The sequence below is a fragment of the Garra rufa genome, chromosome 25 (genome assembly GCF_049309525.1).
Source record: "Garra rufa chromosome 25, GarRuf1.0, whole genome shotgun sequence".
Taxonomy (NCBI): Eukaryota; Metazoa; Chordata; class Actinopteri; order Cypriniformes; family Cyprinidae; genus Garra; species Garra rufa.
Genome location: NC_133385.1, coordinates 17,731,850 through 17,756,967, shown reverse-complemented (window position 1 = coordinate 17,756,967; position 25,118 = coordinate 17,731,850). Strand labels below are relative to the sequence as shown.

General features: G+C 36.3%; 1 protein-coding gene across 1 annotated transcript; it reads right to left on the bottom strand.

The window, feature by feature from the left end:
* Positions 1-24,870, bottom strand: LOC141301369 (spondin-1-like). Its single transcript, XM_073831610.1, has 6 exons — positions 24,181-24,870; positions 22,480-22,586; positions 10,460-10,593; positions 3,671-3,744; positions 3,241-3,357; positions 1-221 (listed from the first exon to the last, which is right to left on the bottom strand). The coding sequence occupies exons 1-6, from the start codon at positions 24,407-24,409 to the stop codon at positions 1-3; spliced, it is 882 nt and encodes a 293-aa protein (XP_073687711.1). The 5' UTR covers positions 24,410-24,870.
* Between the last annotated feature and the right edge of the window lie 248 nt (positions 24,871-25,118).

Here is a 25,118-nt window from a genome sequence, read left to right as displayed (position 1 = left end):
TTAGCTTTTAAGTTGAACTTTATCTGTTTGATCCTGATATCTCATCTCGTCGCACTTAGCCAGAAGGCCTACCTTTTGTCGAATCTCCTCTTCCATTTTGACGGGGGATCCATACTCGGCCACTTGCTTGACTCCTTCACTGGCGAAACCTCCATACTCCCATAACACATAGCTCCTCGAGTGAGAAGCGCCGATGAGAGCCGACCAATGATTAGCACGTCCTTTGGGACAGAAACAACAGGGGTGAACAAATAACAGATCTTTCAAGCTGCAGCTTTATGTAATGCTAAATCCTCCCAGTTAATTGCACTTCTGAAGTAACTTGTTCGCCAGCGTGTATCTTCACACATCTCTCTCTTTAAAGAGCCTACCGCATACATCAATGTCTGTTTCCACAGACCCATTAACTAGTAGCAGTGTGTTGTGTGACAACATTTGCCCGGCTTCTCTTATCTCACGAAGTATCGCGGCACAGGCTGTAGTCTTGCCTGCTTGCCAGACAGTAAATAACAGATTGGATCATTGCTGCCACACACATAGGTAATGAACCAGCTCTCCTGCTGACTGCTATATTAGCAAACCAGCCCCGAGAGCTAAAGCTGGAGGAAAAAGATATTGCTGCCCACCTCTACCAATATTCGCATTCTTTCTGCAAGCCACTTTGTTCAAATTTTCAAGTCTGAGATGGGAAATCATTGTGGCATCAAAATATATCAACAACGTGTTTTCAGTGTTCTTTAAAACTCAATCGCAGCACCTGACTGTTAAAAATGCGGAGTATTTAAATCGTGTTGGGTTGCCAAATCTGCATTTTTTCCCACGGAATTAGGCTGATTTTAAACTGTTGGGGCGGGTTAATTTTCTCCTGTCGGTTAAAAGTTTGAAACATTGCATAAATTTCATTTGACTGAAATGCTTGTATTGAAACATGTTGCATTCTACCTGTGATAAAACTGGCAGATATTAGTTTTGTGAAGGATGACCACTGTGGTAGGAAGCTTTTTAGCTGTGTTTATGATCAATCTGCATAACGGTGACTGTAAAATATGTAGTTTTGGTATAAAAATGACATATTTTGATACCAAAACTGGGACCCCAACCATGACAGTGGCTGTAGCCTGTCTAAATATTGAAGATTGTGTGAACATTTTAATTAAATGTTGTTCTCTCAGTATTAAACAAGGATTAGTTTAAAACAATCGTCAGGCTGTTGACGCCCTCTGCAGTCATTTGTTATAATGCGTAATGTACATGAGCTCTATTGTTTATAACACATTATGTATTTTAACAGTTTTGTTCAATAATACTTGCTTTTGATATTTATTTGAACTAATTATTATTGCCTCATTGCTATTATATATGCATTTTAGGTCATTTTAAAGGCTAAAAACATAATTATAATTATTTGATTACTCGATTAATCGTCAGAATAATCGACCGATTACTCGATTATCAAAATAATCGTTAGTGACAGCCCTACAAACAATTATTCAATACTATAGCAAATTTCTTACTTTTAATTTTCATATAATTACATTTCACACATACATGTCTGTGTAAAAAATAAATAAATATTTAATAATAAAAAGCAGATGTGTCATTTTCCGCACAAAATCTGATATTTCATACTTTATTGAACTTAATTTAGTGATAATTAATAATGTAAGCATATTTCAAAGAATATTTTGTCACACAAATAGTGAAAACTTCTTAATCACTACATTTTCAACATCACATCTACATTTGGTTTGATATATAGTACAGATAAATGACAAAATGAAACTAGTAAATGTTGTCAAACGATTAATCGCGATTAATCACATCCAAAATAAAAGTTTATTTTACATATTATAGGTGACCCTGGACCAGAAAACCAGTCATAAGTGTCAAATTGTATACAGCATCTGAAAGCTAAATAAATAAACTTTCCATTGATGTATGGTTTGTTAGGATAGGACAATATTTGACTGAGATACAATTATCTGAAAATTTGGAATCTGAGGGTGCAAAAAAAATCTAAATCTTGAGAAAATTGCCTTTAAAGTTGTCAAAATTAAGTTCTTAGCAATGCATATTACTCATCAAAAATTAAGTTTTGATATATTTACAGCAGAAAATTTACAAATCATCTTCATGGAACATGATCTTTACTTAATATCCCAATGATTTTTGGCATAAAAGTAAAATCGATAATTCTGACCCATGCAATGCATTTTTGGCTATTGCTACAAATATACTCGTGCTGCTTAAGACTGGTTTTGTGGTCCAGGGTCACATATGTGTGTGTACTGTGTATATTTATTATGTAGATATAGATACTCACACATGTATATATTAAGAAAAAATATGTTACATTTATATATGAAATATTTATATTTATATATAAATTTAATTATATACAAATATAAATATATATACACATATAAATACATTTTTAAAATACATACATGTATGTGTGTGTATTTAAATATACATAATAAATATATACTTTTATTTTGGAAGCGATTAATCATGATTAATCGTTTGACAGTGCTAATTATTATATTTTCAGTTTATTTCATTTTAAGTAAATTTGTTATGTGCTTTTGTCATTTTTAGTTTTTTTTTTTAAATATTTCTTTAGATTTAATTTATATTCATTTTAGTTTTAACTTTAATCATTTCAGTACTTTTTTAGTACTTAACTAGTACCATTTCTGATGTTTAAGTTACTTCTAGTACTGGGGATTTTAATTAATCCAAGTGATTCAAATCTTTTGATTCCATTCACCAATAAGATTCATTAAATGATATCATTAGGCTGAGACAAATGTCTTTTCATCTATTGTGACTCACTGAATTGATCATTGAATCACTGAGTCATTCACAACTAAAACGAGTCTTGTTATGCCTTAATTCAACTTTATATGCCTCAGAATCAGCTAAAAGATGAAGAAATAGCTTTTAATTACAATAAGCTCTTTCTTGACCAAAGACAATAAAGGAGATTGATTTGTTTTCTAGCACTTTGATGACTAGAGCTGACTTTTATCAAGCAACCAAAGCAGTCATGCACTTCACAAGGGGGATTTTCAGTGTCAGTGGAATGATTTTAAAGATAAATTAAAGTTTTCATCTAATATATAAGTTATACATCTAATTTCAATAAACAAACCTATTTTAAATCATTTTAGTTTTAATTAACAATAACAATACTGATGCGAGTATTGTGCTTATGTATCACAAAGGGTTTGCTCTTACGTGGGTAATCTTTGGGATGCACCTTCTCCGACCAGTTACCATAGAAAGTAACTCTATACTTGGCTGTTCCACAAGCACAGCACTCATGAATGGGTTTTTCAGTCGTCGCAACTGGATCTGCAATGCACAGCGTTCAGAAGATTACAGTTATTAAACTTGCATTGTGTCTATTATTTCCATTTCACATCCTGATTTTGACCCAACTGCTGAGAACCTCCTTACACAAACACTCTACACAAACATTAAACATATACAAATTGATGTGGCATGCATAAACACAACCATTTACAATGCTCATTTCATGTAAAAATCATCAAAAGCAGAAGACAAGAAAAGCGCTTCACTGAGCAGGGGGAAAAAAAAAACAGATTTTGCAGATGTAAAAATGTTATCAAAAGGATGTGCATGAGAACCCCAGCTTTAAAATTACCTTTCTCGCAGAGTCTTTTAGTAAGTGAGCCCTCGTCTTGGAAGAAAATGATTCTTCGCTGCACAACACTGGCCCTGTAATGAAGACATTACAATGTTCATCCAACTCCTCTGCCTTTTATCTGTCTTTCAGATATAGTTCTAAGAAAGTGCGCTTTTACATTTACCTTACTGCCATTATTGCATTCAAAATTGTATTGTGGTTTGAACAGACGATGCATCTTTTCAAACAAAGGCTTCCACATTTGCATAATGCTACTATGCGAGAACGTATTTCAATGACTCCAGTCAGCATCCTGAATGCTTTAAACAATTCGCTTTCAAAATGAACCCATACAGTATAGAGATGTCAATATGTTTAGCAAGAGTTATAGAAAAAAGCAAATGTATTCAAGTGAACCATCTAGGTAGATGTTCGACTCTCTATTAAACCTGCCGCTGATGGAGTAGCCACACTCGGCTTAGATCGACCCATGTGGAATATCAATGGCTACTGTCCCACTAGAGCCTATTGGCGCTGCTGTCAGTCAAGGATGTGGCACGAGGTAGGGCTGACCATAACGCTCTGCCCTCCTGAGAATAATCCCACATGTTTTATGTGGGTGGTTTACAAGAGAATCTGGTGCTGGCCTTATCAAAATGTGAAGGTGTCTGCAATATGACACATTTTTGGCTCATCTGGGCTTTCAGAAATTGAGTAGCGCCCTATTTGACATAGAAAAGATCCTTGAATGCTGTTCCTCTTCACCACCCTGCATGGCAATGCGAAAGAAACAAAACAAATTGCCACTCAATTTTGTTGTTAGGTCTAGTGGCAAAAATAAAGTAAATAAAGTGGGATCAAATCATAAGACGTATTCGTATTATTGAATTACTGCCGAGTGGCGCACTGTTTGACAGAAAATGTTCGAAATGCTGTTTCTCTTCAAGGTCCTTTCACAAGAAACACTGTGTGAAAACAGCTAAGTGGATTGCTGCCAAATTCATTTTTTTAAGTTAGCATCAAAACTAAAGTCTACAGGTTTGATTGTACTTCTGAATTATCATCAGTTATGTAATTTCTGCAGTTTTGAATACAATTTAGCATTTGTATACAACAAATTGTTGAACGGTTGTTAAATTTTTGTTTTCTTTGCATGCAAAAAGTGTTCTCATAGCTTCATAATATTACGGTTGAACCACTGATGTTGCATGGACTATTTCAACAATGACACAACCGTTCAAAAGTTTGGGATCAGAACGTTTTTTGTTGCTTTTTTAAAGAAGTCTCTTATGCTCATCATCAATCAATACAGAAAAAACAGTAATATTATGAACTATTATTGCAATTTACAAAATAACAGCTTTCTATTTTAATATACTTTAAAACATAATTTATTCCTGTAAAGCAAAGCTGAATTTTTAGCATAATTATTCTGGTATTGAGTGTCACATGATCCTTCAAAAATGATTCTAATATTGATATATGATATATTGGAAAAAGTTTTTTAAATATTTTTGGAATCTGTGAAAACTTTTGTCAGGATTCTTTGATATATAAAAAGAAAAAAGTACAGCATTTTAGCGTTTTCCACGCGTTTTTAGGTGCGACATGTGAACGGCTGCATCGAATGATAACTTGCTGCCATGCTGGATCCATAGTTATAAACAAACTGCTTCGGTGAGTCGCATAGAAGGCGTCATCGTCTTGCTGCTCCCTCCCCGTTCTGTGATTGGTTCCCTATCTGAGGTGAAAATTTGGTCCATGGTTTCCATGCTACCTTCCAGCGTGAATAAAATCGCGCTGCGCGGAAGGCAGCATGGGGACACCCAGGCTAGAACAAAGGTCTTACGGGTTTGGAACAACATGATGGTGAGTAATCAATGACAGAATTTTCATTTTTGGGTGAACTATCTCTTTAACAGTGGCTAACAAAGTATGACTGCTCAAGACGTGATCCATTCTTCTTAAAACTTCTTAAAACGTCTCCTCTGTTCGTATTTGGTCTTGATCATCTCATCTGAGCACCTGAAAGTCATTTATCTCCAGAGTCCCAAAGCTTGTCAACAAAACCATCACGTTTACCGCATCTTATCTGCCTTCCACAGCTTGATGGCACCAGAGAATCAAAGGAAACAAAATCCAGATCAAAACTTCCTTGCAACATTTCACTAGAAAAGTGCTGGAGGGATTCCAGATGTAATTGCACTTTTATTTGATGTTCATTGGGCACCGTTGCCAGTTGTGCTTTGGAGCCTGAGTGCTGGCATTCGTCCCGATGCTACAAGGTGCAATGTCTTTACGGTTCAAGGCAATGTGACAGCAGATCCAACACGTTGGCACAGCAGATGCTTCCATGAAATTGTTTATTGGAAAAAAAAACAGACATTCCTGCCCTAACAAGACAGATGGATGAATTAAAAGCTACAATAATGATTCCTCAAGTTCGCAGATGGACGGAGACGAGACCTGGGTGGGTGATATGGGTTCTTAGTGAGGTGAAGGAGTGACTGCTATATTTTTTTGAGAAGTTAAAAAAAGAGGAGAAAGGACAGGAGGACAGAGACAGGATGAAAGGGATGAATGAGTAAGTGGGTGATAGAAAGAGAACAGGAGAGAATGAGCTAAGCGTACAGGAGGACACTAGCTCATAAATACTTACACTGTGAAGGTTTTAATTGTCTCAACATCAATTTCATTTCTCAACTGCTACACAAGCAGATTAAAATCTGCTTTACTAAGTGAAGTAAAAAGACATTCAGGAGCTCATTTAAGAAACTGCATCACCTTTGCATGCGAAAAAACATGAAAAAAGTTGAATCCACAAACCTGTTGAAACAGTTGCGAGAGTATTTGAATTAAGAATCGCCTACTCAACTGTCAATCATCCACTGCAATAAAACAAATGTTTTAAAGGTTTAGCTCCAACCAGATCAACTAGACAAGAAGATTTTGTATTAGCATTAAATGAAATTGTACACACTCGAGTGTAAGCAGATCATCCCAGTGTATGAATGAGTTTGTACAAATTATGATTTAGCCACCAATTAGTAATAGTTATGAATTAGCAGTTCACCCAAAAATTTAAATTCTGTCATCAATTATTCGCTCTCATGTTATTTCAAATCCATTAGACTTGCATTCATCTTCAAAACACAAATAAATATATATAAACCCTATATTTAACTATTTCCATGCCAAAGACAAGATAGCTCATCTTTTATGAGAAAACGCTTCCCCACCAAAGACGGGATTTTATGGCTTTCTGTGTTTTCAGTTATACGGAACAACTTTACTGGTAAATACAAAAATGCGCCATTCACACAGGCAACAATGTTCCATCCTTTTTACCGGTAAAACACCATTCACACATCCGTTTCAAAATACCGGTAAATTCTGTGACATTATTAACCAGCAATGACCTCTTAAAGTTGTGCCTTCTGGTGTTCTGTTGGTAAGCATAGTTCATCATGATGATGTTTCCATTTTTCCCCACCAAAGACGAGATTTTACGTCTTTCTGTGTTTTTACTGTTTAGAGCCCTGCATCGGCCTAAAATCTAGGCCCTAGCCTGGCCTGAGATGCTCAGACGAGACGCCTGAGATGCTCAGGCCCTAGCCCGCCCCTTGTCCGACAGCTTATCAGAATTCTCGACCCAAGCCCATCTTTTTTTCCTTTTTTTCCTCTTCTCCCAAAAAAACTACTGTTTCAGCTATAAAAAGTTTGGTTTTGTATGGAATGGCAAGGTGATTGTATTTTATTTCGTAATTTTATTAATTTAGAAAAACATTTGAAGCATTTTTTTTAATCCTTAAATGTCATTTTTTGATTTTTTAAGTAACAAACAAGCAGCCAGCGGCAGACAGTGAGTGGATCATAGCCTATGTTTGGTCAATTTAGCCTTCTCAAATCATCACGACTTGCCTAAAATTAAATCATTGATATGAAACAGCTCAAGCATATCACAATGTTAGTTTAAATGCTTAACCTATACAAAAATATGCGCTGTTAGATGCATATCCAATTGTTTGTGTGGAGAATGGAAGCTGAAGTGTGCTTTGCAGGACATGGAGGCGCCAGCGCAATCACTTGCATTGGAAACATTTTTAAAATACGGCATCACTTTTGCTCATAAAGGTAAGAGTAAGACATTGTTCGGAACTGTATAGGGTCTACTTTTAAGGGTCTACTGGGTGCACTCACAATATCAACAAAACGTTGTGCTTTTATAAAATAAAGAAGAAGAAAAAACAGGATGCGCTTTTTGCTGTTTGCCGCAACTCAGCGAATACTAGCCTCACTGACTTGATAAATATATCTATAGAAAGTTTTGAATTATTATTTTTAAACGAAATAATTCAAATTGAGAAACAAAAACTCTTTCATTATAAAATCCCTAAAGATGCAACCATTGAAAATTATTTAAACTGCATCAGTACGTCATAAATAGAACGAGGCATCAGTTTACTGTCTGGGATTTGTTGTGTCGTGCCGCATCCTGTGTAGACAGCATCACTGATTATAATGGGTCGCTTGCGTCCGGTGTAGACACAGCGTTAAAGCTATAATAAAACAGATGTATTGCATGTTCAGATATTCACACAACAAAATACTTATTTAGTGAAATTTAGTGAAAATGATCAAAAGATGGTGTTGGCTGGCAACCTTTTTCAAAAACTATCGTAGCAAAAGAGTTAAACCTGAGAGATTTCTGTTGATCCATTAGAAGTCCAATTCCAATTCTGAAAACTCTTCAAAAACTTAATAAAGACATTGTAAAAATAATACATATGACTCCATTGGTTTAATCCAAATCTGCATTATGCGTTATTAATTGCATAATGTCTAGTAGATACTACATTTTATTTAAAACTTGCTTCACAACCGCTAAATATGTTCTATACAGTTTTATTAAGAGATAGTTCACCCAAAAATGAAATTTCTGTAATTAATTACTCACCTGAAAAAGCTTCGCTCATCTTCGGAACACAAATTAAGATATTTTTGATGAAATCCGAGAGCTCTTTGACCCTGCATAGACAGCAACACAACTGACACGTTCAAGGCCGAGAAAGGTATAAAATAGTACTTGGGACATTGGTGGTTCAACCTTTATTTCATTAAGCAACGAAAATACTTTTTGTGTGCAAAGAAAACAAACATAACGACTTTTGCAGAGAAATGCACACGCACTTGTCTTGGTACTCTCATGAACATGCGTGAAAGACCGACACCGAAGAGAAGAAATGGTTGAATAATGTAATTATTTTTGTATTCTCGTAGCTTCAGAATATTAAGGTTGAACCACTGATGTCACATGGACTATTTTAATAATGTCCTTACTACCTTTCTGGGCCTTGAACGTGTCAGTTGCATTGCTGTCTACGCAGAAAGCTCTTGGATTTAATCAGAAATTGTGAAGATGAAAGGTCTTACGGGTTTGGAATGACATGAGGGTGAGTAATTAATGACAGAATTTTTATTTTTGGATGAACTATCCCTTTAATATGGGTAGTATGAATGGGTAGAGTGTCTATTGAGTATCCATGCACACTTCAGAATCACAGCAAAAGTAGTAGGTCAGCCGGACACTTTTCACCTGTTTTTCAAATATACACTCAGACATACTATTTTCACCTACTAGTATGAAAGTAGGCATATTTGGAAACAGTGCAGATCTTCTGAAGAGACACAACTACATGACCATACTTGACACGCGAGAACAAACCTCACTGATTTTTGAAACACCTCAAACATGCTTACATGACATACGAAAACAAACCTCATTAGTTCTTGCGAAACCTTGCAGATGATTTGCGCAAAAACAGTCCAGAACTAAGTGTCCATGAGCAAACCTGGATGATTTCAAACGGCATACTTCCATTTAAAAAAGACTGAGAATGCTAACGGATAGCTTTCTCCTGGTATTATAGACCTCACTGGTTCACAACAAGTAAAAACAGGCCAACAGAGTGGCATTCAGAGGCTTTCAGAAAGTGAGAGTTGTTGGAAAGCGTGTTTTGAGAGTAGGCACCCATAATGTGGAAAAATGCACATACGTGCCACACCGTGTCCAACTGGAGCGAAAAGAGAGACTTTCAGATGTATTTAATGCATCAAACACACTTAAAGTTGTTTATAACCTCAAAAGGAGTGGGAGAAAGAGAGATAAAGATACAAAGACAGCATGAAAGCATGAGGGGGTGGAGTGGAAACACTGACACCACAACACTGACAGATAATTCAGATTTTGTTTGGTTGAAGACCACTGTTGTGTGCTGTATGTAAAGGAAACTCAAGTGGGAGGATGTTGTTTGGATTCTCAGAATATTTTAAAGCTTTCAAAGTTTCTTAATTTTCATAATCGTCTTTGATTCACAGCCTCCTCCAGATGATGGGAACACTCAAGGGCGATTTCAATGACTCGAGATTAATATATAATAACTGCCTGACATCAATCAATCATAATCACATCTTCTATCGACGATCCTAAATTTATTTTTGTTTACTCAGCTTTAAATATAATAGAAAAAGACTTTGTTTTTCTTTTTCAAAACTTTTCCAGAAGGTGACTGATAGAACACTTACTAAATGAGACAAGTGCTCAAACTAGTATTGTATTCTAGACACCAAACTCAGTATAGAGCCCCAGACTGTACCCCCTTTCCTTTTTCTTTTCTATTTATTCAAAAATCTTTCAGTTCAGTAGCACAGACTAATATATATCAGCCTAAATCCATGGATTCACATTTATTTATTCCTATTCAAGACCAGAATAACAACAAAAATAAAAGTAATACAAAAACTCACTTAAGAGTGATACAACCACTGCCAGAAGGTGGCGCAGTCCAGAACACTTGTATCCTTGTGCGTCTTCTGGGAATGCTCTCTGTGACGGCCGGAGGGCAGTTGGTCATGAACTGCGTGTCACTTTCATCGATGAGCTGTGGAACAGTGAACATTGTTGCTGGGTTAAATAAGATTATTTAATGTTTTTAAAAGAAGTTTTTAAAAGCGTATGCTTACTGATGCTGCATTAATTTGATTAAAAGTATAAAAACAGTAACAGCATGAATCCTTATTTAGAAAGACATGGAAAATGAATAATGCATTCTACGGAGCCACTAGGGACATGGTTAGCCACTTGCTAGCGGTAGCCTGTTACAATACAGTACATAAAATTTTACTTATCACATAAACAGAGTAAGGGCAGATGATTGACAATTTCGAATGATTTGCAGATCCTGAGCAGTACTGACAAACATCTAGTCTTGTAAAATGTGTGGCAAGTACTGCCACTCCGTGGTATACACAGAATATGTGTGATCACGAATCTCGAAAGTGATTGTAAAAAGTGCATTCAAAAGCGATTTTAATGCCCTGCAATTTATACACAGTATAATTACCAAACCATGGAACTTGTAAGAGAAAGCACTGAAATATACATATTTTTTCTCAAATCTCATATTTACCTTTAGATGCTGCGTAGTACACAATATTTTCTTACGGAACATGGTATTCAGATTCAGGCACATCCCTGAGTAGTGCTGTTAAATATTTTGTGCAAACTTTATCTTTTTTAAAAAGCAGGTCATATGGTTTTAAAAGTGTCCTAATATTGTGTTAGAGTCCCCTACAACCGGTTTAAATGCAAGGTCAGAAAACATTGTCATTTTCTCACAATATCCATTTATACGTGGAGTCAATTGTCTATGATTTCGAAATGGTTCAGTTGAATCAGCTTTAAGCGAAATGTCTGTTAACCCCTCCCTTCCATTCTGCCCTCCTAAGGCAAAGTGCAGTAACTACGCCAACACTGAAACTGAGAAAAATGCCTTTAAAGTTTTTACACCAGCTAGTAGACACTCTGGTTTCTCTGAAACGGGACAAAATTGAACCAGGAGACTTTGCCACAAGACAACAGTTGTTACAATGTCCATTTTAAGCCTTAACTCAATTTTGACCAAATGCGTAGTTACTGCGCTTTGCCTTTGGAGGGCAGCATAAGCTTACTCTGTTCTGATTGGTCAGCTGGCCAAGCCTGTTGCGATTGGCACAAAGGGGAGTGTTGCCATGTTCATGGTTGTTTTTGATGTTCGCAGGTTGAAGTGACCTCAATAACATTATATTTAGCCACTGGAATGCAAATTTACCAGGGGAATCCTGACAAAAAGCGCATATTTTACACCCCAGAACACAACTTTTGAGTAGCAACTGGGTGAATTTTGTTGTGAAAACCAGGCAACCCACACCTTTACATAAAACAATAATATAGTGGTCCAATCTGTTCTTAAAATAATGACATAAAAACATTTTAACATTTATGCAAGCGAATCATGCCCACAGCTAAATTTAAGCTGCTAAACTGTAAACACTTTAAAGGCATTTTTCTCAGTTTCAGTGCTGGCGTAGTTACTGCACTTTGCCTTTGTAGGGCAGTGCTAATGTAACTAACTGATCAAACAACACAGTTTGTAAACCAAAATATGTCTAAGTTTCATTCTTTGTTATTAAATGAAGTAATTACAACAACGACAGTCTACATTAATCGACACATTCTTAGGAAATATCAGAACTATTTCAGAAAGACAGTAATATTGTGGTTTACCTGGAAACCTACAGCTGCACTAGGTATACATCACATATTAGCACAAAAAAACTAGATATTTTGAGCGCTCATTTGAAAATGTACACATAACGTATCAATCGTACTTATAGGTTGTGGTTCAAGACGCTTGGTAGTCCCAATAAAGAAGATTAGAAGCAAAAGAAGATAAAAAGCCAAGAAAGAAGATAGAAGCCAGTCCTCTGTAAAATGACGAGCACACAACAAAAGGTTTAAATTGTATTGCTGTGGTATTATGGAAAAAAATTAATTTTAACCACTGATTCTTCACATCATCATATGTTGGCAATAAAAACAAAACAAACTTGCTTTCACAGCGTGGAAACACAGCGTCTTCTTGACATGATGTAAACACCCTAACTAGCGGAAGTGTTTGTGGGCAGGTCAGAGTGTATGTATAATGTACTTTTTTGATTAACAACTTGGCAGACTGTTTACTATTTACATATTTTTCGAAAACCCATCTGACCTGCTCTTTAGGAATTATTTGAGGAAAGAGTAGGTAGAAAGAACATTATTTATTTGAAATAGAAATCTTTAGGTAACATAATAAATGTTTGTATTTTTATATACTTAAACTTTTGAAAGTGCTAGTACATTATCATTTAAACCACTTGAAATATAGTGCATATAGTCATATGGACCACTTATTTTATTTAAAAAATATATTTTCTTTGTCTTTTATGTTATACAGGCGGTTATCCACCTTATTTCACTTGTAAGATCGAACGTGCCGCTATTTGTAAATTTGACGGGTCTAGCTTTGTAGAGATATTTTTAGCAGTACAAAACAGCTTGTTTTGCTGCTTAATATTGCAAATAGGTGTGTCTTATTATGGCTTACTTTTACATTGAAGAATAACTAATGGCAAAGATTTTTAAGAAAAACTTGTGGACCCTGGACCACAAAATCAAGTCTTAAGTAGCACAGGTATATTTGTAGCAATAGCCAAAAATACATTGTATGGGTCAAAATTATCGCCAAAAATCATTAGGATATTAAGTAAAGATCATGTTCCATGAAGATATTGTGTAAATTTCTTACCGTAAATATGTCAGAACTTCATTTTTGATTAGTAACATGCATCGCTAAGAACTTCATTTGAACAACAAGCTGATTTTCTCAGTATTTTCATTTTTTTGCACCCTCGGATTCCAGATTTTCAAATAGTTGTATCTCAGCCAAATATTGTCCTATCCTAACAAACCATACATCAATGGAACGCTTATTTATTCTGCTTTCAGACCCTTATGACTGGTTTTGTGGTCCACATTTGTGCTCCACTTTAAGGATAAGAGCAAACACATTTTCAAACAAAACAAGGATGAGTAAATCATTTTCATTTTTTAAGAGAGCCTTGGAAATAAAATAAAAACAAATGGGACACAAAATTCCAAGAATCTGATCAATTTCTTTTTTTAGTCCGATTCCGCAACAGTTTCCAACTAAACAGTAAACTTGTACCGTAAATGAGCTCAGTGATGGAGAATCAAATTTCGTTTTGTGGGCCAAGATGACTAACAGTACATGACAGCCCTTTTCAGTGCAGAGGACAAATATTTGTAACTGACGGTTCTGTGCTACTTAAACCTAGAGCTCATGTTAACCCATGAGGGTTAACATTTTGACACACTTAACTACTAGGATCTAGGATCTTTGGGGGAAAATATCAGTAATTGATATTGGCTTTTGACAGATTGGCTTTTTAAAATGCTGATTACTCGCCTGGTTATAATGCTTTTCCTCAACATTTGGTCATCATTCGATTAATTACCGCTTCCATAATAACTTAAAATGTAATTTAACCTTCCATTTTTAATAACATTGTTTAATCACTCGCTTTCCCCAGGCGGTAATATTGCAAAGTTAATTGCGCCAAGCAAATAGCACTGAGATTTGTGAAAAGAAAGTGACATAATAAGCCTAATTTACAAAGAAAAGTAGCGTGTTTATGCTAAGAAGAATGACAGCAAGTTTAAACTAAAGATTAAAGATTTTGAGTGCTTAGTAAATAACAAGCAGGTTTTTGCACCTGAAATACCTCATACAAAACCATTTAGTAAATGCACCCTAGAATTGATAAAAAAAGTAAAAAATATGTCTTCTTATCTTCTAGATATATATATTACTGCTACTGATTGTAAAATCACATTGTCCAAGTGATGGAAAATTCCAGTGGGGATGGAAAAGTACAATTTTGTTTGCATGTTTCAAAGCGAAATCGCTGCCAAATGTCCATCGAAGAGTAAAATCCATGCGCGTGGTGCATTAAGTTCTTTCTCCCTCTTTCTCACTCTCTCGTTCTCTCCGTTTCCACTTCCCACTCTTTCACACACATACAGTCATGCAAACCCAAAGCTGCACCCAGTATCCTCTGGTTCTGTCTGTCATTTCTGCAGGATTTTGGCATTTCAAGCAACCTTGTCGCACCCTTGTTCAGACTAAAAACAAAACATTGAACCGGAAACTTCTGAATTGATAGGGAAACTAGGCTAAACTTTGTAAAGATATGCTTGAGCCCTAGGACTGTGCAACAGTCGCTCTCCAAGTGTTTATTTTAAAAGAGGCCATGCGGGCCAAGCAGCCCGGTGCATTGTTTCCTGGGTAAAAAGGGGCTGTAAGTGGCTGCCTTAAAAAACGCTGCGAACCAGCTGGGGGAAAGCTGTACAAAACAGAGGAGAGGAGAGGCGTGTTTGTTTTAATTGTGGCTCCTGGCGAGACTGTGTGGCCCTGCTCCTGAGGGACAGCGAAAGCCGTTTTCTGTTTGCTCTCTCAAACTCTCCCTCTTTCAGTTTGTCTCTCTCGCACGCACAAAACTCCGTGGCTTGAGTGAATAACCACCTCTCCTGAAGGAATTGGGGATGTTTCATCTTTAAGAGGTTCCTTGGAGAGATTAGGCGAAACGAATGGCGAGATGTCGCGATGTTTATTTCAACCATGCTGGTTTGGCCCGAGAGTTGTTTGTCAATTCGTGCTAGCATAAAAAGTGCAACAGCTTTGTATATGAACTGTCACGATGACTGATGAATATGAATATTTTGAAAGGCACGGTAAACAGACACGGGTTGCAAGCAATTTGGAATGAGGTTATGTCTGCAAACAAAAACTTTTACGAGTTGAACATCTTCAATGTATCAAATCGTAATGCGGCAAACATCCAGAACGGTTTTATTTTGTAGATAATGCAGGTCACGGTCAGGGTCATTGATCAAATGACTGAACTGAACTACTCATAGATTTAAAGCTGCACCCAGCAAATGCGTCTGCAATCATTTTCAATAGGCAAAAATTACATTACACAAGAGCAACCTAATAAATGGGTCAAGCTCCCTGCTAAACTTGGGCTTGTAAAAATAGATTCCCATGTTATAAATTGTGTCATTATACTACAGAGGACACATTCATGTTTCTCTCAGACATTATAGCACACAATATATTGTATAATATAATACATTACTAAAAAATGAACAAGGGGTCATGAGATGATGCTCATTTTTTTAATCTTGATCTAAAAACATAAACAGGGCTTTACTAAGATACACAACTTTATATAAATATTTAAAATTTCTAAAAGTTTCTTAAATTTTTTGGATCAAAGCTCAGTAAATATTGCTCACAGACACAGAGATTTACTTTAAACTTCACCAAGCTGATTTAGCTTCACTAAAAACTACTACAGATCATGTTTTCAGGTCATTTTAAGTTTTATTTTGATGTAAAATGGTTGTAGTATCTAAGTGTGTGATTTGTTTACTTACTTTTTAAAATTAGTCTTATCACATGAACCAATCACAGCCGAACATAACCAGTCATATCGCGATGGAGGCATTGCCTTCTCTCACAAGACTTTCACTTATTCATTCTCAATTATCCCCCACTAAACTCACCGCCCACTTTAGGCTATATAGCAAACATTCCTAAAATAATTAATAAGGGTTCATGCGATGATGCTTATTTTTTAAATACTGATTTATTATATGTGACCCTGGACCACAAAACCAGTCATAAGGTTAAATTTTACTAAACTGAGATCGTATGAAATCTCAACAAATAAGCTTTCTATTGATGTATGGTTTGTTAGGATAGGACAATATTTGGCCGAGATACAACTATTTGAAAACCTGGAATCTGAGGGTGCAAAAAAATCAAAATGCTGAGAAAATCACCTTTAAAGTTCTTCAAATTAGGTTCTTAACAATGCATATTACTAATCAAAAATTACATTTTGATATATTTATAGTAGGAATTTTACAAAAAATCTTCATGGAACATGATCTTTACTTAATTTCCTAATGATTTTTGGCATAAAAGAAAAATCAATAATTTTGACCCATACAATGCATTTTTGGCTATTGCTACAAATATACCCCAGCGACTTAAGACTGGTTTTGTGGTCCAGGGTCACATATTCAAAAATACTAAAAAAATATAAACAGGGCTTCACTAAAATACACAACTTGAAACAGAAATGTTTGAAAATATTAGACATTTATGAATTCTAATTGAAGTAAAAAATGTTTCTCAATAAAAAAAGTCTAAAAATTGTAGTTTCATGGTCATTTCTATACAAAATTCTAAAAAGCAGGTTTAAAATAAAATATCACTGCACGGAAATATATAATTAAACACTATATATAGGTGTGCGGTGGTGTTCTGAAATGAGGAGGCAAAGTCCTCAATTTTTTTTTTAATCAAATGTAAATTTATGTCCCAATCACAAATTCTATTCAGTAAAGCCAAGTATAAATCTCATCAAGTTTTTAAGCATTTTACATTTATTTCAAAACATCTTGTTTTATTTTAGACCAAACTCACTGCATGCTTTAGGCGGTTTGTTAAAACTCAATGGGCTCAGGGGAGGCGAGAGAGACATGGACTGCTGTAACTTTTCAGGACGCACACAATGCCATAAAACGTTGATATTTGGTTACATTTTGGTCGCCACTTCGGGTGACCAATATTCAATGTCAATTCAACATCTAAGGTCAACATTAATTTGATGTCTAATACCGACGTCAGCTTACATTGATATTTTGTTGTTTTTAGGTTGTGTAACCGAAATCTAACATTAAAGGGATTCACCCAAAAATGAAAATTTGACGTTTATCTGCTTACCCCCAGGGCATGCAAGATGTAGGTGACTTTGTTTCTTCAGTAGAACACAGACAAAGATTTTTAACTCAAACCGTTGCAGTCTGTCAGTCATATAATGGCAGTCAATGGTTACCAAATCTTTAAGAGTCAAAAAAACATACACAGACAAAACCAAATTAAACCTTGTGGCTTGTGACGATACATTGAGATCTTAAGGCACAAAACATTCGGTCTGTGCAAAAAACTGAACAGTATTCGTTTGTGTTCTACTGAAGAAACAAAGTCACCTACATCTTGGATGCCCTGGGGGTAAGCAGATAAACATAAAATTTTCATTTTGGGGTGAATTATCCCTTTAAGTCAACATCAAATTGACATCAAATACTGACGTCAACCAGATTTTCATTCTCAACCAAAATGCAACATCTGTCCGACGTTTGGTCCAACATCAACCTGATGTTATATTGACATCCGGTGCCTGCTGGGTTTAACTGCTGTTGTCATTGTTGAATGATGTTTCTTTAGAAAAACAAGTGATTTATACACTTTTTAATGTTATATTTTGTAATAGGCTACTGCTGTTGTGTTATTGTTGTACTATAATTTTTTATCATCCAATATTTTGAGGAGGCCCTGCCTCCCTTGCCTCCTTAAAGTCCCCCTGAAATCAAAATTAAAGTTTTTTGGCTTTTAGTATGAATATATTAGCCTTAAGGTTATCTATAAGCTAGTGTGCTGCAAAACAAAGACAAAATTCGCGTTTACAAGATATGGACATTCAAAACTTACAGTCTCGTCACTTCCGCCAATATGAATCAAGGATTTGGATGATATCACCGTGCACTTCAGTTTCTCATCAAACGTTCTGTCCAATCAAATGCTCTCTAGAGTCCGTAATGTCCCGCCCCCTACACAAAGACGCATTAACCGGGAGCACGGACGGCATGTATTAAATTACACAGCCTCAGCATGATTATGATCACTATTTGGTTTTAGCAAGTTTCATATTGAATCTGTGCGGTAATTTATTACTCTGTGGCTGTCATAAGCTTACAAATGCGGCTTTACCGAGCTCAACGGCTCTTGCCCGAGCAGATATTAATGGAACGCTATTGGCTATTCAAAATAAGTGGGCGGGGCTGGGCGATATGTTTTTGTTTCAGTTAAAAGTACGTCACCACATAGAATAACGCTGCGTGTTTCAAGGCACTTCAGTGGACCTTTAACCCTCTGGGGCCTGAGGTGTTTTGGGGCCCTGAAGAAGTTTTGACATGCCCTGACATTTGTGCTTTTTTCAGTATCTTAAAAACATATGAATGGTTAAAGTCAGATTACATTGTAATCAGCACATATTGGGCTACAATAATATGCAAGCAACATTAATGTGCATGTTTGTGTTTTTGAGAAAACTATGTTTATGCGTGGTTATTGAAAATCTAAAGTTTTGAAGTCACTGAAATAAGGCCATGAAGCACATACAGGACATTTCTTTACAAGACTTTAGATAATTGGATGTCATAGGCTAGAATTTTTTCAACCAAATGATGTGAAAATCATCTCGTTCACTCGTTCAGAGAAAACAATATATTGATTTAAATTTTATAAAACATGTTTTGTGATCGAAAGGGATTATTCATAGGTGTGGCAATGGCCCATGAATATTTAGCAATTCACACCTGAAAGACAAAAGGGCCCTCCCTAATGGCCCCATCAATGTCTTACTTGACTATAGGAAACAATGTGAGAAGATTCAGAGAATGGAGTTTTAGATTATTTTTATTTTATTTACTATCACTGTATAAACAAAACATACATAATGAAGGTCAAAGACACATTATTGAGCTCCCTCATCTTACCACACAGATGTGCACAGACTTTGTGGCATTTCTGAAAACTTCTTCTGAATTCTGTTCAACAAATGAAACAAATCTTACCTGCTATTTTGTGTGCCCTTAAAAAAATACAAAAAAAGTCAAAAACTTGTTTTCCACTAGAATATCAGTGTAGTTGAACATCTCAAGTTTCTAGTGCTCTCAGAGGAAAACAGTTTGAAGGGACTCAAGGGAAAGAGGGCAGGATTCATCTTTTGAGCAGGTTTGAGATCACTACAAAAACAAAACAAACCAAAAATCATATCAGGATCATCTGTCAGAATACAGTCTATACTCTAGAATTTGTACTAATGTAAAAAAAAGGACATGTAATATCTAAGAAACTAATAATTATCGTTTAGCACTATATTACTAATAAACGTGATGTAAACACACATTCAGTGTAAGCACTCATATTACTTTTACACTGTTATACAATAAAATAAATAAATAAAGTATGATTCTACATTCATAAAGATATCGTCATAAATGACGATAAATCTCACAGTCATAATCACATCGTTTTTCTAGAACATTATAAATATCCTGCCATTGTAAGAGATGCAATGCAATCAAACGTACTTCATAATGTTTCATTTGATAAAGTCAGGAATTTTAGTTTGGAATAAGTCTAACTAGTAAAATGTGTACACGTTTTGTCAAAGTAAATAACAGCGAAAGCTAGTAGGAAAATGAAAGTAAAACTTACTCATGTAAATGTCTCCTCCTGCTGGGTTTGCGTCGCATCGCGTCCTTCTTAGGATTGAGGTAGATATAAGTCTTATTCCTCACAGCATGTCTTCATTCAGTAACAAACTGTAACCAAGATGAACTTGAAGTCATGTTGCTTTGTTGCGGTGATGTGGGAGTTTCCTCGCGTACAGATACTCCGGTCCTTGCCGCGCTAGTAGCACATGGCTAATTTGCATGGCAAAAGATTTCGCGATAGTGGGCGCGGTCACATTAGAGATAATTAGTTGGAACTGGATAGACTAGACATCTCCTTGGTTTCATATAGATTAATTTATCACAGATTATTTGTTTTTGATAAAACTTACTTTGTTTAAAAGCATAAATCTCAAGCTTTCAGTAGATACCACTTTTATGTTTGTGTGCTAAATATTCACCGTGTTTGAATGATATAAGTGACGCATTTCTAAAAGCAGTTCACGGAGACAGAGAAAACAGAAATCACCCTGTTTGTTTTCTTTATTCTAAATAAAAAAACACAACTTTCTGCTGTTCTTTTGAGTGTGCCCAAATAAAAGTACACGCTTTACAGTTTCCATTGATGTATATCTCTAATGTGTATGACTTAAACCGACAGAGCATTTTTAGTGTCTTTTGCGCTGATCTTAAAAAAAGTAGGTTGGTCACGCCGGCGTGACCGTCGGCCCCAGGGGGTTAAAGGATATATTTGTCTGCCAAATGAAAGTCAGGGAGACAAGAAAACTATAAAACGCTAAATTATTTTACAGAGAAGACCCCTGTAGGCAGTATGTAATCATATTTCAAATTATTTAAATGCAAGTCAAGATCAAATGGTGTAACCCTCAGATAAATATATGATTCACTTGCAAAAAAATAAAATAAGTAGTGTCTGAAAGCCAATTTTTAGAAATGAATACAAAGATTATAGGCCAGTTTCAGTAAACAGGGCAAATTAGCCTTAGAGCGCAATTCCATAAAAGCAGGTAAACTTCTGAATGTGATTTACTAACAATGCACACATAAAAAAACACAGACGCAGCCAGATCATTTTCAATATTACCAGAGCAATCTACCAAGAGCAGTGCAAATTACCGCCTGCTTTTTTGTGTGTTAATTAATAGCGCAAAACCAGTATTTTTGAGTAGTGCAAACGTTAATAAAACATGTTCTAACAAAAAGCTCTGGTTTTGTCCTAAACATTTCGGAAGCAATGAAGAAAAATGATGCTTGAGATGTCGAAAATGAAAATACTTTTTTAAATGTAGTTGCGTGATTCATTTTAATACTCTCTTCCTATAAATTTTGCATCTGAAAGGAAACACCTACAAATGTATAATCAATAAGAAGAGGTGCAAAAATACCTGTTTCCACGCCTTTCTAGAACTAATTCTTCACTGCGTGTCTTTAGTAAATCCTGACAGTACTATTTTAACACCAAAAGACGGTTTGCGCTGGCGCAAGCTGTTAGTAAAACTGGCCCTATATTTTAAAAAACTGCCTCCTCTTAAAAAAAAAGCTTCTAGCTTTTATTGTTTTGACGATCTCGTGTTTATTGCCATCTTATGATGAATTGTTTTGTTTTCCTCAACGCTAAGCGTCTGCCTAATAAATAAATGTAAATGTAAAACTCTGCACTTTTAAACTACATTTAAAAAAGTATTTTCATTTTCGACATCTCAAGGATCATTTTTCTTCATTGCTCCCGAAATGTTTAGGACAAAAGCACAGCTTTTTGTTATTTGGTCTCTTGTCCTTTTGCAGCTGCCTTTATTGTGTTTTTCGCTCATTCAATTTAGTCTGTCAAGACGAGAATCCCCAGTTAAAGACCTCAACAGAGGACGTCTGCTAACATCCGCCAGGCAATCTAGCGCTCAAAAACACAGCGGTAAGGAGTGCTGAGCGGCAACCACAGCTAATGAGATCTGGGGGGAGAGATGCCGCGCTAACAGCCTTCCTGCTTCAGTCTGGGAAGCACTGCGGCTTGATGTGGAGAGCACTAAATGATAGGGGTCCTGTCTTTCAGAAAGGACACGGCTCTGAGACGGTCAGTGCGTTACCAATGAGGAGCAGCATGTCTAAGACTACTTCACACAGCTCTGCTTGCTGGCAAAACATGGATTTTAAATCCCTAAAACACTTAACCCTCTCATGCATGATGTCCCCTACAGCCATTTTATCTAATCAGGGGTGATTTCCTTTGACCTTTACTTATAATTCCATGACTTTTGTCACCATATGTTAGTGGGTTTTTTTTATGACAACATACATAAACAAAGACTACCAATAAAAGTGTTGAGATCATCATTTTGGGTGGAGAAAACAAAAAATGGGGTATGATCACATTCTTGTTTTGTTTCATCAAAGGGTTAATGATCATTTTTCTTCCTTAAACGTACCACGTCTAAATACAGACGTGCAGATGCAACCCGACATAAACTGCAAATCATTTTGCAGAAACTGCAATTAGACTGTCATCTTTGACGGCCACAGTTCAAGGCAGTTATACGGGGTCACTGCAATCCCTCACCTTGAAAGTGCCGGCGTAATCGTCAGGAGTGACGCCCTCCCTTCCTTCCTTCAGAGCAATGAGGGTAAAGCCACGAAAGTAAGATGGGCTGGAGGCATACAAACTCACTGAACAGAGAAAGAGAGAGAGAACAAAATATAGGTCAGAGGTACCAGAAATGAGCTTAACAGTAGGTCAGATCTCAACAGTGTGCCAGGGCAAGTCGCAAACTGCTCTCGCATTTGGCATGTACGTTTGCGTGTAAGCGTGTGGGTTGTGCAAGTGCTTTTCACATGGAGCGGTGAATGCATATGCATGTACAAACACGCCGGGCATAACACCCTCATAAAAAAGGCATATGCTGCTTAATGAAGGCCACTTACATGAATCCAAATTGCAGTGAGTATCAGGTTAGGGAGCGTTTTGATATTTAAATTACCCTGACAGGTAAATTATGGTGTAAACATTCAAATACCACCCAGGTTGTATTGGAAAAAAAAAAAAAAAATTCGTACAGATTCTCACTTGTTTAGGTAGGGCTGGTTAGTAACAGTGGTTTTTAACAGTTTAACCAGTTAGAAAATGACTATGATCCTTTGTGGTGACAGTAGAAGCTGTGGGAAAACACAGGATTTAAAAGACAAAAACACATTTTTGAAAGTATAATTTCATATCATTATGATTGAAAGCCCAATTATAATGGACATGAAATTGCTAAACTGGTTTCCTCTGAATCAGCAGGTTCCATTTGACATATGCCAACTAGAAAGACATGCAGGTTGCAACACACTTTTATACTAAAAAGGGACTGAACAAGTACATTTGCAACACTTGTTAGACTTGTAGAGTTTAATATATTTCTATGTGACCCTGGACCACAAAACCAGTAGTAGCACTGGTATATTTGTAGCAATAGCCAACAATACATTGTATGGGTCAAAATTATCATTAGGATATTAAGATCATGTTCCATGAAGATATTTTGTAAATTTCCTACCGTAAATATGTCAAAACGTAATTTTTGATTAGTAATATGCACTGCTAAGAACTTCATTTGGACAACTTTAAAGGTGATTTTCTCAATATTTAGATTTTTTGCACCCTCAGATTCCAGATTTTCCTATCCTAACAAACCATACATCAAAAAAAAGCTTAGGTCCAGGGTCACATTTTTGTTATTTAATGTTCTTGTTCTGAATAAGAACTGTGTATTTTTAATGAAAATATTTTAAATTAAATGTTAGCAAGATCTGAACACATGAATGTGATTATCATAAAGTCATGGCCAAAATATCCAATATAACATTTATATTAGTGTTAAAGTATAGCAGTGTTGTATAGCACTCTTTATACTTGACGCTAATTTAAGTTATACATTTTACGTTTAACCTACTTTAAGCAGCTAAATATGCGAAAATTTGAGGCATTCAATTAAAAATTGACCAAATGTGTTACTAAACTCCCGGTCTCCATAATTCAAATGACCTCTTTGTAAACATACTAGGTTTTAGTGCTACAAAAATAAGCTTTTTTTAACTTATTCCAATATATACTCCTGCATTTCAGCATTTAATGTCAGCCAACCTGGTTTACCTGTAGACGATGCACTAAAGCTGACGCTTTACGCACCAATGTTTACAAACTCCACACATGTTGTTTTTTCCCAGGCGTGCATTAAAAAGGCTTAAATTGGCCATAAAGCAACATTTTGTGACCTCTAACCTCGGTAAGTGCTCCCGGGTTGGTAAGTTTCTGGGTCTCCTTCAACTCTGAGGCGAAACTCGTTCTGTCCGTTTCTCTGAGCGCCCCGCGTCTGCGTCCGCAAGATCCGACAGAAACCCCCTTCGGATCTCGACTGTCTCTCTGCGGTATCTCTTCTGAACGCATCCGTGTGGACGAAAAGCACATTTAAGAAAACTAACAGCACAAACATTCCGTCTCTGTCCATCATTTCCCTTTCTTTGCCTGTCCAAACACAAGTTTGCAGTCTAGTACCAGCAAGAAAACGCAGCCAAAGAATTGGAAAAGACGGTCAAAACAAACAGAAGCATAAATCGACCAAACTTGTCTATTTAGGGGTCCATTCACGGTTAAAAGAGAGCACGGACGCCGTATCCATTCCCTCTGAGGAGATGTAGAGATTGCGGACCGTTGATAGTCCCGTGCCCGCGGAGCGCGAGATTGATTGAAGGCGAGCGCGGAGACAGAAGACTCAGATGTTGACTTTACTCAAAGGATATTCACACTGAGAAATACCTTTTTGGTCTCCCTGATAACCGAGCTCGGACTTAAAGAGAATAGATGGAGACTTAAAAAAAAACTAGACATAGACGGCTGACATTCTTGGTGAGACGCTCTGAGGAGAAAGAGAGATCGCGAATGTTTGAACAGCCGTGAGCTGCAGCAGCAGGAGAAAAGAATCACAGGGGGCTGCGCACTAAGGAGACATGGAGGATGATTTTGGGAACTCCTCCGTCTGTTATGCTTCTTTATGCAAGGGAATGATTTGAGGGCCCATGCTTTTAGTATGAGGAATTAACTCCATGTTTATTTCTGGTCCAACAGTCTTTTAAAAGAAGATTTTTCCCCTTCATATTACATAACAATCAAGCAGTATCCCACTGTGTTGATGTACTGAATATCTGTATGCAATCACAAAC